General features: G+C 39.8%; 1 protein-coding gene across 1 annotated transcript in view; it reads left to right on the top strand.

Annotated features, from left to right (window-relative positions):
- Positions 1-13,802, top strand: part of LOC145492561 (uncharacterized) — a 68,778-nt gene extending 54,976 nt beyond the window's left edge. Inside the window, exons 9-19 of the mRNA XM_081472005.1 lie at positions 166-184; positions 787-829; positions 3,466-3,802; positions 4,183-4,293; positions 4,485-4,675; positions 9,806-9,928; positions 10,473-10,543; positions 11,152-11,192; positions 11,920-12,016; positions 12,471-12,570; positions 13,296-13,802. Of these exons, the coding sequence (XP_081328131.1) occupies positions 166-184; positions 787-829; positions 3,466-3,802; positions 4,183-4,293; positions 4,485-4,675; positions 9,806-9,928; positions 10,473-10,543; positions 11,152-11,192; positions 11,920-12,016; positions 12,471-12,570; positions 13,296-13,361 (1,199 nt within the window). The 3' untranslated portion in view covers positions 13,362-13,802. The remainder of the gene's footprint in view (positions 1-165; positions 185-786; positions 830-3,465; positions 3,803-4,182; positions 4,294-4,484; positions 4,676-9,805; positions 9,929-10,472; positions 10,544-11,151; positions 11,193-11,919; positions 12,017-12,470; positions 12,571-13,295) is intronic.
- The last annotated feature ends 3,567 nt before the right edge of the window (positions 13,803-17,369 follow it).

Here is a 17,369-nt window from a genome sequence, read left to right as displayed (position 1 = left end):
CACCCAATGTGGCCCATAATGCCATGTTCAGAGACCTCTGGCATCAGTTAAGTTCTGTTTTGTCTCTTCATTTAGAAAGGAGAAATGAGAAGTCTCATCCATTTCTCCATCCTTTCTCCTACCAACTTGATTATAATGTTAATCATATCATTTTTCCCCTTTCAGGGACTGCAACAAGGCATAGGTAAGTCTGTTAGAGCAGCGCATTTGTGTTCGCTTATTTCATTACTTAGGTCTTAACGCTGATTCCGCTTCATAATTTTGCTGTTTGAAATGTGCCACTTCAATGAAGAAACAACTATGGTGGCTTGGTGTTTAGTGTGCTGGATCCAGGTCGAGCAGTCTCGCTTCTAGCCCTGCCAGGGTTAAAGTGTTGTGTTCTTGGGCAAGACGCATTACTCTCACAGTGCCTCTCTCCGCCCAGGACCATAAGTAGGTATTGGCGAATAGAATGTTGAGAGAGAGCCCTGCGATAGACTTGCAGCCCATTAACGGAGAGGAGCATAAAACTCCGAGCCCGTTCAAAAGTTGTTTGTACTTTTGGAGTAATGAAGCCTTTCATTTCACAAGTTAACACACTTTATACGTTTAAAACGCTAAATCTAGCCCCTTACATATAAATTAAATTCTCAAACTTAAAGATCTTGGGTTGCGATCTGGGACGAATTCATAAGAATGTATTTTGAAGGGCCTTATACTGCAAACTGAGCTACCAGTCCCCGGATGCGTATTTAAATGTGGATTTTCTTCATAAGAAGACTAATTTGTTGGTTATTTTTATCTTAGGGTAAATCGAGCGGCATCTAATGAGGAAAGAGGCACAATACATGTAGGTCTCTACGTAACAGAAAATTCAAGTTGTCAATATAAAGTATTACCAGGAGCCATAATCGGGGACGGAGACCGTAAGTCTTGGGATCCGCGCGCACCTATGATATGGGACAATTTTTCTATTTTTAGAACAAATTGCGCCATCCTGACGTCATATATCCGCGCGGATCCACGCACATGTCGGGGGCTCCCGCGTGGATGTTGTCACGTTGCGTGATCACATGGTGAGAGTTGAGAGATTCTCTTGCATATTTTTCACAGCAATGGCAGGGAATAAGGCAGGGACTAAGAACCAGGGCGCTTATATGTAGTTTTATGCTCTGAGCTAACAGAAAAGGTGGGTTTTTCAGGGTCGAAAACAAGACTTCAATCTCGCACTGGGAATGAATAATAAGATCTGCTCGCGCTAGTTGCAAACTTACGCGTATGCTTCTGCGTTTGTTCTGACTTAGGAATATAACAAGAAACTGACTCTCTACTATGGTATCGAGTTAATTTGTGAGTTTCTCAGACAATGCTTAATCATAACCAAAACCTGTTTTGATGGTTTCTCGTTGTTTCCACCTGTTAAGCGAGTTTGCAAAAGCTTTTTAAAGGAAAGCCTGACGCGTACAAGTAGTCATTTGCACAGTGGAGCTCGTGCACTTTCAAGTCCGAATCGATGTTTTCAATTGTCAACAAATCTTGACAAAGATTTGTTTCGTTATCTTTTGTGCTGAGATGCTGCAACAAATTTCACGAACGCAAAACGGCTACTAGCATCATGTGTGTTTCTTCAAGAGAGTGAAATTTTACACTGCGAAAATGAAAATAGACAAGGAGTTTTGGTAACTTGATCAACAAAATCGAAATCATTATTTGAAGTTGATTAAAGAAAGCGTCATCGTAACTTTGCTGATTATTTCTGCTTTATTCACATATTTTCAGCTTAGCTTTTAACATGTTCTCAAACATTTGTCAATCTTAAACACGTTTCAAAACTATAGAGTTATTATTTGAGTTCGATGTACGTTTTCACACGAAAGTGCGGCGGAAGTACAATCTGTCATGTTTACTGTACAAAACACACATTACATCGGCGGGTGCTCTCATTCATCGACAACAGATAATTTAGTGGATTTTTACACAAATAAAACTGAGCAGTATCTACGGACGTAAAGTTATTGGTCCTTGATGAAACATCAAGCGTTGCTTACAAGTGAGGCGAAACTCGAACTAGCAATTATTTTGTTTTACTTTTCGGTCGCGATAGACTGGCAAATTCCTCGCAAGCGTGTGGCAACAGGAGCTAGGAAACTATGAAGTCTTGAAACTCTGCTATATTTAAATATATCCAGCTAGTTTTTTGCTGTGTCATGGAAAAGCTGTTAATCTTCAACATATGTAAAATTTAAAGTGGAGTAACGTACAGCTCATGCAAAAAAAGCATCGGAGCACAACTTGGTCAGCGATATATATAAGCTTAAGGCGGAACATACCTAAATTCGAAACTGTCTTACTTCACTCAAACTGGAGCAGCTTACGACGAAAAGACTTACGCAAAATTCAAACAGACCTAAACGCGTTGAGTTGTGGGCCAAAAACACGATAAATTTGGGGACTTTCGGACGCCATTTTCCCCGCGAGATATCCGCAAAAATCCTCGCAGCATGTACGCGCGTGTGCCGCAGGCGATGGCGCAATTTGTGCTAAAAATAGAAAAATTGTCCCATATCTTGGGGAAAGCCCCAATACTAGAAATGGCGCGCGCTTATGGTCTCCGTCCCCGATTATGGCTCCTGGTATTACATGAGCAGCCTTTCATTTGACTGCAATTAACCCTTTGATGGGTGGGTGGTATATTGAGGCTATCAACCTGTCACTCATAGAGCATTAAAACTATGGCAATGGAACTTGCAGGATTTGCAGCACGTCTAAACCATACAGAGAGGATGTCATATGACGTAAAATGACGTTATTATATCTGAACAGACGCCATCTTTGAGCCATCGTGCGTACAGTATATTGTCACAAATAGTCAAAAACCGACAGAGGAAGCTTAGAATATCAAAAAGGTTAATAAATTTAATTAGTATATACCACACAAGTGAATAGTACTTTTCGCGAACGCTGATTGGCTAGCTCGGAGGTGATTAGCCAAGTACTATTCACCTCCGAGCAGCCGAAGAGAAACAAAATGGCTTCCCGTTTCAAATAAAGTTACTCTTAAACAAATAAAGTGACCCTTTGGTCCGCTAGTTATTCAGCTTGTGTGTTATATACTAAAACAATTGTTCACCTCAGTGTCGGTGAAAGTGGTGGACATTTACCTCCACTTCGTGAATAATTGTTAACTATGACAGAGAAATTCAAAATTAGAAAAACATGTCTGTGGGAATACGGCTGCTATGGAAACATCAAGATCCTTGACTAATGAAGTGTGATTCATATTTTTTTCCAGATGCATTTTAGACATGGTTGGGCCAAGTCGTCATATTTGAAGTCCATTGCTTTAGTGCTTTTAAAGTTTTAAGCGTTGGAAGGGGCTCTGGTCTGAATTGGGTTTTGCAGTTGACTCGGCTCAACTTACATCTCGTTTTCAGGAAAAGTAATGTTTAAACGGAAAATGTGTGTTCATACTTTTTCGCTCATTAGACTCAAGTTGAAATGGATGACATTCGACCGGACGAAGATCCCGCCAGGATTCAAAGTTTTGAAGTTTCCCATCAAAGCCAATATACTTCACTGGATCAGGCTTCTCGATTACCAAAAGTATCAGAAGACACAGGGAATAATGTTTCAGCAAACGCTTCACAAAGCAGCCAATACGCACCTCTTCATCCATCCACACGCTCCTGGGAGGTTCCTAGACAACACGTGACTTTAAAGAAGATGATTGGTAAAGGCGCGTTTGGTCAGGTTGCCAAGGGAACAGCACTAAATATTCGAGGACGGCCTGGGAAGAGCCTAGTGGCTGTTAAAATGTTAAGAGGTGTAAAATGCTTTAAAAATGTTGGTAAAACAGTGCAGAATATGTTACGGACTTTCTAATCGTCCATTTCTAGCTTGGACTCTAGGTAGACTTTAAAATACTCATTTGATTTGATGTTAGTATTCTGTCACAGCAATATGGTTTGTGTGATATCGTGATATCATTGATTTCACACTGATCTGTCAATTACTTTCAACTTTGTTTTCCAGATCAATTAAAGGGAAAGGAACAAGGTTGTTTTGGGTTATTGTTGAAGTAATGAGGGTTTTTTTTTTCTTTCCCGAAAGCTTTGTCATATTAGTAGGTCGGCACCTGCAAAGCGTCAATGTATAAATCATAATTATTGAGTTTTAAGAATCTCATTTGGAATTATGTTACAGAGAATGCGCCCGAGACAGACAAGGCAGACTTGTTATCAGAACTTGAAATAATGAAACAGCTCAAGCCTCATCCACATGTCATCAAACTCCTGGGATGCGTCACTAAATCTGGTAAGTTTTGGGCTAAAACCATTAAAGAAACTGTGTTGATTTGAAATATCTCTCGACTCTATTCAATGAGCTTTCCCTTCTTGTTGTTGAGTCAACTAGATGAATTTACGAATGCGTTGATACTTTCGTTATAGTTGTCAAAATGCGACCCCATTATTGTTTAACATCAGCAGTGTCTCTTTTCTTCTCAGAGCCTTTGTTAGTGCTTATAGAGTATGTTCCATTTGGAGACCTGCTGGGATACCTGAGAAAGAGCCGTGGACTGAATGACACTTATTACAAAGATCTGGATATAAAACCAAAGACAAGTCTGACGTCACAACGGCTAATGAAGTTTGCTTGGCAAATCGCTGATGGAATGTCTTATTTGTCATCGAAACGAGTACGTAACGTACTGAGTTATTAAACCTTTAATTGTTGCGCCTTTATTGATATATTGCGGATTTGCACGTTATTGATGGAGGCCACTAACCATAACGGTCTCCACGGCGCCATGCTGTGACCTTGTACTGTGACTCGGCTGTAAGGAAGCTATCGTCATGGTAATATCGTCATGTGAACGTTACGTACAATGCCATCCAGATGGTAAAAAGATTTGCCCAAAACGATATGATCGTCCTGATTATAGGAAGTGCTGGTGACAAATCATTTAAAGGAAATATACACATGTCATGTCGTGTCGTGTAATGTCATGTAATGTCATGTCCTGGCATATCCTTTCTCTGTAGTCACTCTGGTCGTCTACTGTATAGTGGGCATGTTTCTACATGTGTAGTGTGAAAAAAGTCACATTGTACCCAAATTTGTACTTTCGTAATCTCAGGCCAGTTTCTATCGACTCCTTTCTTTTTTTTTTTTTTTGATATATAATAGTTTACTTTCTTTTTGTTAATATCATTATATAATGTTATAACGATTAAACAAGGCAGTTTGTACAAAACTTGTAAATCAGTTTTTTGTTGTTGTGTACTACCTGTTGATCTAATATACATACACATAGAGTTTAACGTCGAAATGCTCGTACGCTAGTAATTGGCAAGTATATAACAATTATTCGCCAAAGGCGAAGTTAATATTGGTGAATATTTACCGACACGAAGTCGAGGTGAATATTCACCAATGTTCATTTGAGCCTGAGCGAATAATTGTTTTAGTTTAATTTTCAGAGATGAATATCAAGGACTACAAAATAACAGACTAAAAAATAAAAATACAGACGCAATTGTTCGTGTGCATACCACTACGAGATTCACGAGGATCTGAAATCATGGACCCCTGCCAATGTTCTACGGTTGAACCGTAGAACATCGGCAGGGGTCCTAGTTTATTCGACACGTAGCTTAACAGTGGGAATGAAATTCCTTGACGCCTCTTCGCAAGAGACGTGTTAAGAAATCAATTTAATCAGACCGCGATCTGACGACAGAAACACGAACCCGTCAAGTTGATCGAATGAATACAGGCTAAAAAACAAGGGCGCAAACAGACATTTTCATTTTTCTTATTTATCTGCAAAGACAAAACACAGAGATTATTCAGCGGATAAATTGAAAAACCTGCCGCTTCAGATGCCGGTAAATGTATTTGTTAATAGAGGACGCTTCTTCGCTGTAAACAAAACAACACGGTGTCCTTGGGCATCGCAGGAATGAAATTCGGTGTTCAATTAATGTTTGATTGGTCAGGAGTGAGTTTTTTTGCAATCGCTTCTTTCCATTCAAAACAACTCGCAAAATATGGCACACGAACCGCTCGAAATAAAGTAAGCACAAGAATTTCAACACGTATTTTTACTAAGTATAACGGCGTACTATTCTATTCACAAATTTAAACAATAGCCTTTAAATCTGGCCGGAACTCTGGATAGACTGATCACTTAATGGACATTACAAACCTTTCTAAAGCGGTAAATACTGCTCCTACGGCTCAGTCCCCTTTTACCAGTTAAGATCTCTGGTGCGAAGATTTGTACGGAGTTTCTTAGTTTCGACAGCAAGAGATTTTCGTTTGGAGAAGTGACGAAATCATAAGTTTGGCTCTACTTGTTCTTAGATCTACGTGACATGTCCCCTTTGTTAAAAGGAATCTAAAATAAGGAAGTCATTAGAGAAACATTTCGACACAAAGCAACCTGGAAATGATACACCAAGCAGAACTGAGTTTTCGTTACCAAACAAAACAGCTCCGAAAGTTCATCCTCGCCTTCTAAAAGAGCGTGATCTGCAGTATTTGGAACGGCTGACATAAATAGCGGAGGGAATCGGCTTTACGCACAATCCCAATGCTCCCGGTAAGTACTTTTAAGTACTTAAATTGTGCCGCAAATTTTTAGAAAATTGCCGCACAATGAGTTGACACCATCACGTTCTAATTACCAGGGCCGAGAAATGTAGAACTTTTAAATTATCCTGGCAAAGAGACAGTCAACATGGTCAAGCGCGAGGTGAGCAAAAAGCGCGACTTGCGTGTGATGATATAAGAAAAAAGAGAAACTGTTAAGCCTCGTATCCCTTTAAGTCGCTTGCACTCGAACGAGAAAAGGGTCGTCTCCTCAACTGTGAGCCCTGGAAGCTACAAAGAAAAAGACTACAAAGCACTACTACAAAGCAAGCCTCTCTTCACTCTCTGAAATAATAATTGGTGAGAAGGGCAAGGTAGAGAAACTTGGGAGTGTTGCGAACTAATAAATTATGGTGTCCCGTGTTGGACACTTTCACTTATGGATACTAACTGTGGGACTCTATGTTGGAAAAGTACATCGTCAGACAGCATAAAAGATATTAAAGGGACTAATGGTACACTAATCTCTCAGTTTCCTGGATTTTTCTTCAGCTCAGCTCAGATAAATCATATTTAATAATGACAACTGTATTTCATTATTAATTCCAGGCAAACTATTAAGATTTAAATCCTCAAAATTATGCATGAAAGTATAATTTAATGAGCTTGACTGTTAGTTCGCAATGAAACACCCGAAGAATAAATTCTCACAGAACCACAGCCTAAAGAGGCTAAGCTGCTCTGCTGCTTCAGGGATTAAGCCAAACAATGTCATTTGGGTGTCAATACAATTAAGATTTAAAACCTCAAAATTATGCATGAAAGTATATTTAAATAAGCTTGACTGTTAGTTCCCAAAGAAACACCCGGAGAATGAATTCTCACAGAACCACAGCCTAAAGAGGCTAAGCTGCTCTGCTGCTTCAGGGATTGAGCCAAACAATATCATTTGGGTGTCAATAAAATAATTTAAGATTTAAATCCTCAAAAGCATTAAAATATATTAAAATGAGCTTGACTGTTAGTTCCCAATGAAACACCCGGAGAATAAATTCTCACAGAACCACAGCCTAAAGAGGCTAAGCTGCTCTGCTGCTTCAGGGATTGAGCCAAACAATATCATTTGGGTGTAAATACAATTACTGTAAGATTTAAATCCTCAACTTTATGCACGAAAGTATATTTAAATGAGCTTGACTCTTAGTTCCCAATGAAACACCCGGAGAATAAATTCTCACAGAACCACAGCCTAAAGAGGCTAAGCTGCTCTGCTGCTTCAGGGATTAAGCTAAACAATATTGTTTTGGTATCGAAACAATTAAGATTTAAATCACTGATCAAAAATTATGTATTAATGTTTAATTTCAGTAAGCCTGACTTTTTCTTCCCAATGAAACACCCGGAGAATAAATTCTCACAGAACCACAGCCTAAAGAGGCTAAGCTGCTCTGCTGCTTCAGGGATTAAGCCAAAACAATATCATTTAGGTGTCAACACAATTAAAATTTAAATCCTCAAAATTATGCATGAAAGTATATTTAAATAAGCTTGACGGTTAGTTCCATATGAAACACCCGGAGAATAAATTCTCACAGAACCACAGCATAGAGAGGCTAAGCTGCTCTCTTGCTTCAGGGATGAGGCTTAACAATATTTGGTGCCAAATCAAAATTAAATTCTCAAGTTTAGTAATATTTTAATAATAAATTAGTAATCAATTAGTAGTAAAATGAACATTTAAAATATTTTTAAGTGTATATAGTGGTCAAAATTCAATAGATGTGTAACCTTGAATAGGCAGGGCAAAAAATGCTTAATTTAGCCATTACGTAGTGTTTGAAACTACACTCACTGTGACACTTATGTTTTAGTGACAATGACAACAATAGACTTACTCGCTGTGATGCAATGAGGACTTACACTCACTTCATTTTTAGCCGAGGATCGATCCTAGGACCATTTAGCATTTTTCGAACTCTTTCAAGGCTTCCAACGGTTGTTTAGCCAGACTTGCTTCGACATTGCAGGGCTTGAACACGCTTTTTATTTTCTGGTGAAGGTGACGGCGTCTCGAGCAAGTAGGCGGAAATCTCACTAGTTCCCGCCATTTCATCGATTGGAAGGGAATTTATCAAAGTTTGATTGTTTTGAACTCCACTGAAACGATCATTTATCGCCTTGTAGATTTTTACCGTCGAATTGGGTTAGCAAGAATGCCAGAACTAGTGGAAACCGACCGTATACCTTTTCCTTTCCGAGCCAAACCATCGAGGTCCATCGACCTTGGCGCCAAATGTGATCGATTTGGTAAGGTCGGTGCAAACTTCAACAATACCATGGATAAACTGTTCTTGTTACGGTAGTTATAGGATTCGGTCTGTAAGACAATTCACTCGAAATTGCGTCCGGTTTGCGTAGTATCCGAACATTCGTGAATAATAGTAGCAGATAATAGTTCACATACGACCATTCTCTCCGGCGCTCAATCTTAAATGTTATTATCGCTGTCATAATAATTAACCATTCGCATTGCATGACTATTTCTTGTCTGGTCTTCTTCTTTCTTCTTGCGGTGAGATGCGTGACAGGTCGATTACCGCAAACTACACAGCGATGACAGAATTTTCGATCTCGTAACACAACCCACCGGAAATTAGAACCCATACCCTGCTGCGAATTTCAGAATCGCATGAATCTCGTCATGCTATGCAGCCGTAGTTTTAATAATTAGGCTTACATGTACATCGATTGTCAATCAATTTACTCATCGAGTTTGGCAGTAAAACGAACGAGCGAAACACTACGAAAAATAAATTCATCCGTTACCTTTGTTTTATTGTTGTTGACTTCAATCACAGTTGTCATCAGCGCCTAAAAATGAGTAGCTTTAGTTTTAAGAAAAATAAATTTCGGTCAATGGATCTGACCGGCTGGCGATCAACGCAACCACTGCGTTTACGATTCTTAAAAGCCTTCAATACGAGTTCTTGAAAAGGTTTTTGGTTCAAGAGCGACAGCGGTCATTTTGAAAATTCTCCATCCTTTCAAATATAGTAACGAATAGTAAACAATCTCTAGCGGGGTGAACATAGCGTCTTATGATGAGTTTTTCGACCAATCAGAATGTCCAGTTCTTATATTCACCTCAGCAAATTATACTAATATTTAATGTATTTGATTCATTTTGTTGAGTCCGGTGCTTCCAAATGTCACTAATAACCCTCTGTTTTAGATTATTCACCGAGACCTTGCGGCTCGTAATGTGTTGGTTGCTGAAAGAGAAATGTGTAAAGTGACAGACTTTGGAATGGCCAGAGATGTTCAAGAAGACAACATTTACGAACGAAAATCAAAGGCAAGAGACAAGATGTAGGAATAAGTCCCAGAGACCTGTCTCTTCAAAACCCTTCGTGTGAACTGTTCGCGGGACAAGTCCCTGCGACCGAATGAAAATAATTTAACAACAAATCAGGTTTTTATTAACTTTCCCAAAGTGCACTTTGCTCTGACGAAGGGGTAGCGCTCGAAATGTTAGTTTCACTATCTCGCTACGATGGTTAATTTACAATTTTTGTTTGCCTGATATATTTCATTGCCACACTTATTTTAATAATTCCCGTCTCGCTTTTGAAAGCCAAAAAAGTTAAGAATAATACATTTTTCTCGAATATTTTGTGCAATAAGTCCCCTAATGCAAACAGTACAAGGGACCAGTCCCTGGAACTAGTTCTCTCGTGCAAACTCTTCAAGAGACTAATCACAGGGACTATTCCGAGGAGTTGCGAAATTTTATAGTTATACCAAATAATGGGGTAAGCAACTACTAACTCATGTATCAAACCACAATACAGACCTTCTCGTCTGCTTTGTGAGCTACAAAAGTTCTGTTCTTTCTCCAGGGGCGTCTCCCTGTTAAGTGGACTGCATTGGAAGCACTGCTTTATGGGACATATTCAACAAAAAGCGATGTGTTAGTACATGTACCGTGATTCAACGTTACAGATGTAAATATTTCTCATACAATGGCTTATCTCAGGATGACCATATTACTTTACTCGACTTATAATAACAACTTCTCATACTGTTCCATGATAAGACAGAAAATATATACTTTAATGTTAACTGATTGGACATGTCTCGGGTAGTCTGAAAGGTGAATAACACTATCCAGCTGATAATTTACTATCCAGGGGGTACCGCGGTGTTGTCGACACTTATCCACTGGATAGCAATTTATCCGGTGGATAGCGTTATCCGGTCTTAGAACAACTGGGGCCAGACTGGTATTGGTGAATTCCTCAAGGATTTTGGGCTCCAAGGATTGTTTGTTGTAATTATTTATATGTAAACAAGGATTTTTTTTGCCTAAGACATAAGAGAAAGTTCTTCTAAAACTTGTCATACGTATGCACAACCTGCAAAATAGTACTACTATTTATAACATCATCCCTTAGAAGGGCAGTAGTGTAATAGCATTCAGGAAACAAGCCCAAGAACTTCCAATGCTATTATTTTTAAGTAAAAAGGTTTATTTTTGCCATATCATAACTTTTATTTAAACACTTATTTGTCTAACAGGTGGAGTTATGGAGTTCTCCTTTACGAGATTTTCACCATAGGTAAGCTAGGTAGCGGCTTGTACCTTCGTAGTTTGTTTACTGTCCCTTTCCATAACACTCGACATCTGCTCAATTAACGGTCACGTACTTCGCTATCGACAGTTATCTTAGCGGCCCTTTCAGGACACAGAAGCTAACTTCAATGTTTTCAAAAGTCATATCTGTGGGTTGTGAGTGGTAGCTTTCGATCCATATTGTTCACTTCTTTTTTTTCAAAGTTTGTTAGTGGTGCTCGTAATTATGATTGACCCAGCCAAAAACACTATCCTCAGTTATAAGGTTTGAACTTTGCGTGTTGTTAAAAGACGCAGAAATATATGTAATAAAGGAGGTTACAGTCAATTTGGTGGCTTAGCTCTGTTGGGGTATTGCACTTGAAAGCTAGAACGTCCGGGTTCAAGTTCTTTTCTGACCCTAGCTGGAGTTTCATTACCATAGATTTGAGTTCAACTCTACGACGAAGTTTGTAAGATGGCTAACTGGTCTGCCTCCTCTCTCTCTCAAATAGCATTCCGGCATAATTTGTTATATTCTGTTTTCAATATTCTTTTCTAATTTGTGTTTTGTTATCCCGTGTGGCCTGTCATTGCGAGAGGATACTTAATGACTTTTTTAGTAGCAACCACTCTACCTAAATTGCTGCAGAAATAGTTACAATTTTGAGATTCTGTTTATTTTGGAAGGGATCGAGATCTTGATGTCTTTTCTAAAATATGTTCCCTTCCAGGGGGCTCACCATATCCACAAGTGGATGCCAGAAAAATTGTACATTGGCTACAGCTAGGACACAGAATGTCGAAGCCACAACACCTGAGTGAAAAATTGTAACCAGCTCTTCTTTTTACCTTTTATGTCAACATTATTGTCGTTGAACATGAAACTAGTTGTTGTAGTTACTTGAGTTCAGCTATTTAATAGAATTAGTCCTTAGGTGCCTGCCGGCGAGGAGACGAGATGACATGAGATACTAAATGAATACTAGTTTTAAGAAATTATTACCCTGGATTATCTAGTTCACCAAGAAGCCTAACTAAAATGTCAGCACCATCGCCCCCCGTCCCCTTCCCTCTTTGTCTTTTCCCCGTTCCCCTGAAAGAGATGTTAATCCATTTAAGTTTATCCACCCGGCCCGTTTTTCCCCTCGGTCCAAAATTTCAACAATACAAAAAACCTTAAAGGCCGGAGTCATGGCTCAAACACTGACCACTACTAATCAGCATTAGGCCACCACGCCTCCGAACGGAAGTAACATGACTTCTTAGTTTATTCAATTTTTAGATATGGAATAATGACGAAATGCTGGCAAGAAAACCCAGATGAAAGACCAACATTTACTGAACTGAGGAATGAACTCAAAGAAATGGAAAACCAACACAAGGTAAGCTGCTGGGGGATTGATTTTCAATTGTCAAAATTAATTTCAGTTATAAAACAGTACTGGGGATGTTTATCAGGAGTTATAGTGAACCAGTCCAGACGGCTGCCGTTTCCGTTTGTTGATGACAACACGCTTAAGAAACCAGGTGAAGGTATTGATCACAGCTCTTAGTAAGACCTGGAAATAGTTTTTTTCACGGATAATTTTTGTCTTTTAGAATCCAGTGGCGGATCGAGGGGAGGGGCCGGGGGGGGGGGAGGGGGGAGTCCGCCTTTTATTTTGGGTAAAAAAGGAAACAATTACAAAGGGAGGAAAAGCCGTCAGGCCGAGCAAAACACCCCTCCCCCCACCTCCCCTCAGTTCAAGGGCTCGAACCTCCACTGGAATATACTAAAATTCAACGGGGATGCGAGGAAATTTCGGGTTAAACCTACAAAACTGCCGGAAAGTACCTCTCATTCGGGTTGCATTATATTATGCATGATGCAAATAAGAAACAATTACCGTGACGAACTATTTCATACTTGCACGGTAAAAGTTGCAAGACCCCTTGCAAGCCAAATGAATGTTTTGGTTATCGACAAGTCTGTTGGTATTTGCTAGAGCTTAGCAAATGAGAAAAAATCAGATACTTTCCTTCCATATACGTAAGTAAGGTGTGGTAAGGTAACACGGACAAACGTATCAAATAACCGATTACTCTTGTCATATTTTCTTCTCCGCAGAGGTTGATCAACATGGAAATGTATGACAAGCAGTTGTACGCAAACGTTGAAGATTTGGTCGTGTAGGAGATAATAATAATAGTGTGGAAGACAGTACTGACTGTCTGTATGGACATTGTAACAGTTACTCCCATAACTCATTAAAATTAGTGCTGCGATGATTTATTTTGGCTTCGAAATTTAGGTTTTTAGAAGACAGCATTTAGTTTGAAACTGATTTTTAGACTAACCCAAAATTTCCATTGTAGAAAAAAAATGAACTTGGTTGGAATTATTTCATTAAGCTCGCAAAAAAACAAAGGATTTGTTTGGTCTTGACTTTTATACACGAGAAAGAACCCAGTACTTTGTCAAAACTTCTCCCTGATAGGCTGGCCTCGGAGAATTGTTTGTTCTAGTTAATAAGATTCTTACACAACCATTTAAAAAGTGTTCGGATCCCTCGTAAATGATTCCTTGTAACTACAATCCCAGACAAAAAAGTTGGAACACGAAGCAAGTTCTCTCCTTCCCCCACTTTCAATGTTGATAATCAGGTAATTTTTTCCCTTTTTGTTGGAAAAAACGCGATATTTTTCAACATTGATTAGGGGGGATAGAGGTAGCTGATACAGCTCAAGTGTCCAAACTACGTTTGGCCGGGATTGTAGTTCACCTAACGTCGTGCCCTTAGATGGGATACAAACTGAACGTAGTTATCAATTCTCAGTTCTACGCTATAAGTTCTTTAGCAAGTTCTCTTACAAGTTCCGTAATTATAGGTTCATTACGTCATCATCGAGAAAGAAATATTCCTGAAGGCTCATGAGGAAGCCGCTCCAATCACCTCTGTTAGTGCCACAACTGATGCGAGCGTTATTGTTCGAATGATGTTGTGGTTTAAGCCCTGACTAGTATACAGGCGGAGGATGTGAGTGAAATCACAGCCATGGCATAATTTTTTTCAAACTTTTATTCAGGAAAACATGTACTGGTTATGCAACGCTTTCGAATGGTGTACCATGGAAAATCCCACGTTTCAATTTCTCTGTTTACACACAAGTGTTTAAGCGAGTTTGCATACCAAGAAAATACAAGTGACAAGTGGGATATTCCATCGTATCCCACGAGATAGTGTTGCATAACTATTTTATACCAAGCCGTAGAAAATACAGCGGCCAACCCAATTAATCCAGCCCACAGTGGAAAGGCTAAGTGTAATATCGTCGAGTATTCAACAGCTTTCCTATTTTCTGGTGGTTGGCTGTATTTCCTATGGCATGGTATAAATCAGAAATATATTTACAGCTGTGTACTAGATTTCTTGCTGTATTTTTGCAGAGTAGAGTAAATATACTAAGCATTTGGAATAGCTGTTAATTTAAACAGAAAGCCTCATTGTTGTTGTTGCTGCTGGGTTCCCTGTGAAGACACATTTAGGTTCGCGCATGCGTAGAAGTGGCCTCTTCGAACGGTGACCACGAGGCCACCGAGTTAAAACCTCAGTTATGTCAAGTTTTCTTCGGTTTTTAGGTCAGATTTAGTTCAAATTGTCAGTGTTTTTCTGAGAATTATACCGTTGTAATATCGCGGCATCACTGTGAGTTGTTTTCATGGCCTATCGTGAATTAGACGTTCTGGTTAAAGTGAGTTCGTCCATGGTTTGTCGCCGTTCGCAGCTACAGTTTTAACTCGACCTCATGGATGGTTTGTCGAGGGATTTATGGCCAAATGTTCAAGGATAACTACGGTTCACTTTGCTCGTCTACGGAACTGCAACGGATCTACGGTTATTAAGAGTAATTACGGACGTGGAGAGCGAAAACAAAGGTTTTATGGCTTATTGGATGGAAGGCATTTCCGAGCCCTGGCGTACACGGTCGTCTTAAATGGACATGGAATTAATTCGTGCTATCTCACCGCTTAATACTCCACCGACGGATGCAGCATCAGAAATGTGGCTTCATGATTCAGCTAAGGTTCAAGGTTCACTGAATATGGAGGAGAAATTGACGGTCAGTGGTGCTGAGGAGTTAGAATCGGGCGGAAGGAAGAAAATTCCAACGGATAAAGGTAAACAGTACGAAAAACAAAGGTTAAAAGATCGTAGAACTGTGGCTCTTCGCCACGTGACTAGGCAGATGAACAAAATGAAGCCTCTTCTCGCTGATTTCAGCAATTTTGAGTTTGTGTCAGTTGAAATGGAAGGTCTTAATAATTTACTTGTCGAGCTACAAGTTGCACAGGATAATTTCCTCGAGGTGTTAGAGAATGATTCAGATATTGCCAGTGGTAATTCATGGTATGAAGTTCACGATGGAGATGTGTTTAAGTTTAAGCAGTCTGTCTATGAATATTTGTCTAAGGCGAAAGAACTTCAGTCTGCTGAATTAAATTCTGCTGCTTCTAACCAGTCTCATCACTCAAGAAAGTCTAATCACTCTGGACGTTCAAATTTGTCTTCACTTTCATCTAAATCGAAATTGATAAAAGCTAAGACTAGGGTTGCAGCCCTAGAAGTCGAAGCAGCATTTCTTAAGGAAAAGCAGGCATTGAAAATGGCTGAGGAACAATTGGAGCTTAAGAAGAGTCTAGCTAAGGCAAAGGAGGAAGAAAAGATTTATGAACAAATGAACAATGAACAATTGTTTTCCACACCTGCCTGTTTACAGACACGAAGTCTTCCAACATTTCCAGTGTCCAGTCTGCTCCCAGCTAATACTGCAAAGGACGCAAACTTTACTTCCCTGACAACACAAGGATCGGTTCTAACAATGACAACAACAGCAGTGGCGGCTAGTTCACGCCCATCAAATGCCATTTCAGTTTTGGAACCTGCTTCAAAGTCACTCCCAGTAAGTTCTTCTGGCAGTTATGTCTTCGGACACCAAAACCCCTCTCAAAAAAATCCTCTTAGTGGATTTACTATGGGGCAACCAGCTCCCATTTACACGAGCCCAATGACAGCTTGCTTATCAGGAAATACAGCGTTCGACTTTGGAATCCATACAGACACTGTGACTTCTGGGTATAGAGCAAACCCCACTGATAGCCCCACGAGTACACGTACTTCATTACCTCAACCCCACTTCGTAGACAGGCCTGCAGCTGTGTATCCTTTCAAAGATCAATCACTGGAGAACCCCCAGACACTGCAACATGTTTATAGCCCTCCAGGTTGTTCAACAAGTTTGTCTGTTAACCCCTTGGCAGTCCAGGACAATACCTTTCAAGATATTGTGGACATTCAAAGAAAGCAGACAGAATTGTCTCAAATTATGGTCTCCCAGCAAGCAAGGAGCCTTCTACCATCAAGCGAGCCTCCAGTGTTCTATGGTGATGCTATAGAATTTCCTGCATTTATGACTGCCTTTGAGTCTTTGATTGAATCAAAAGTTGAAGACTCCTGTGAAAGGCTGTATTTCCTGGGTCAGTACACTTCAGGTAAAGTTAAAGAAGTTATTAATGGTTGTCTTCAGAGAAAATCAGAAGGATCCTACAGAGAAGCCAAGGGACTGCTGAAGAGACAGTTCGGAGATCCATTCAAGATTGCAAACGCCCACATCAACAAACTGTCTTTGTGGCCACCAATCAGAGCAAACGATGGCTCAGCTCTGCAAAATTTCTCCATTGCTCTGGACCAAGCAAAGTCTGCTATGAAAGGCATGTCTCACATGGACGATTTAAACACAGCTCATGTACTGCGACAGCTTTGGGAAAAGTTACCCAGGCATCTACGAAGCAAGTGGACTGAAAGGAACAATAAGACCAAGAGTGCGAAAGGAATGATAGCTGACTTTGAGGAGTTTTCACAATTTGTCCTCGAACAAGCAGAGCTTGCCACAGATCCTGTATTCTCAGGAGAAAATGTTAGCAAACTTCATCATGATGAGAAAGACAAGGGCACTCACTTCAAATTCAGAAGAGGGTCACGTAGCAGAGGAAAAGGAACAACCCTTGCTACGGGATTAAAGCAGGAAAGTAGAAACAAGCAGTTCGTGTCGTGTTCTTTATGCAAAGGACCTCACAACCTAAATGATTGTGAACAGTTTTTAAAGAAAACTCTTACTAAACGACGAGAGTTTGTAGTGGAGA

The sequence above is a fragment of the Orbicella franksi genome, chromosome 7, assembly GCF_964199315.1.
Source record: "Orbicella franksi chromosome 7, jaOrbFran1.1, whole genome shotgun sequence".
Classification (NCBI taxonomy): domain Eukaryota; kingdom Metazoa; phylum Cnidaria; class Anthozoa; order Scleractinia; family Merulinidae; genus Orbicella; species Orbicella franksi.
This window is presented reverse-complemented; position numbering and strand designations above follow the sequence as displayed.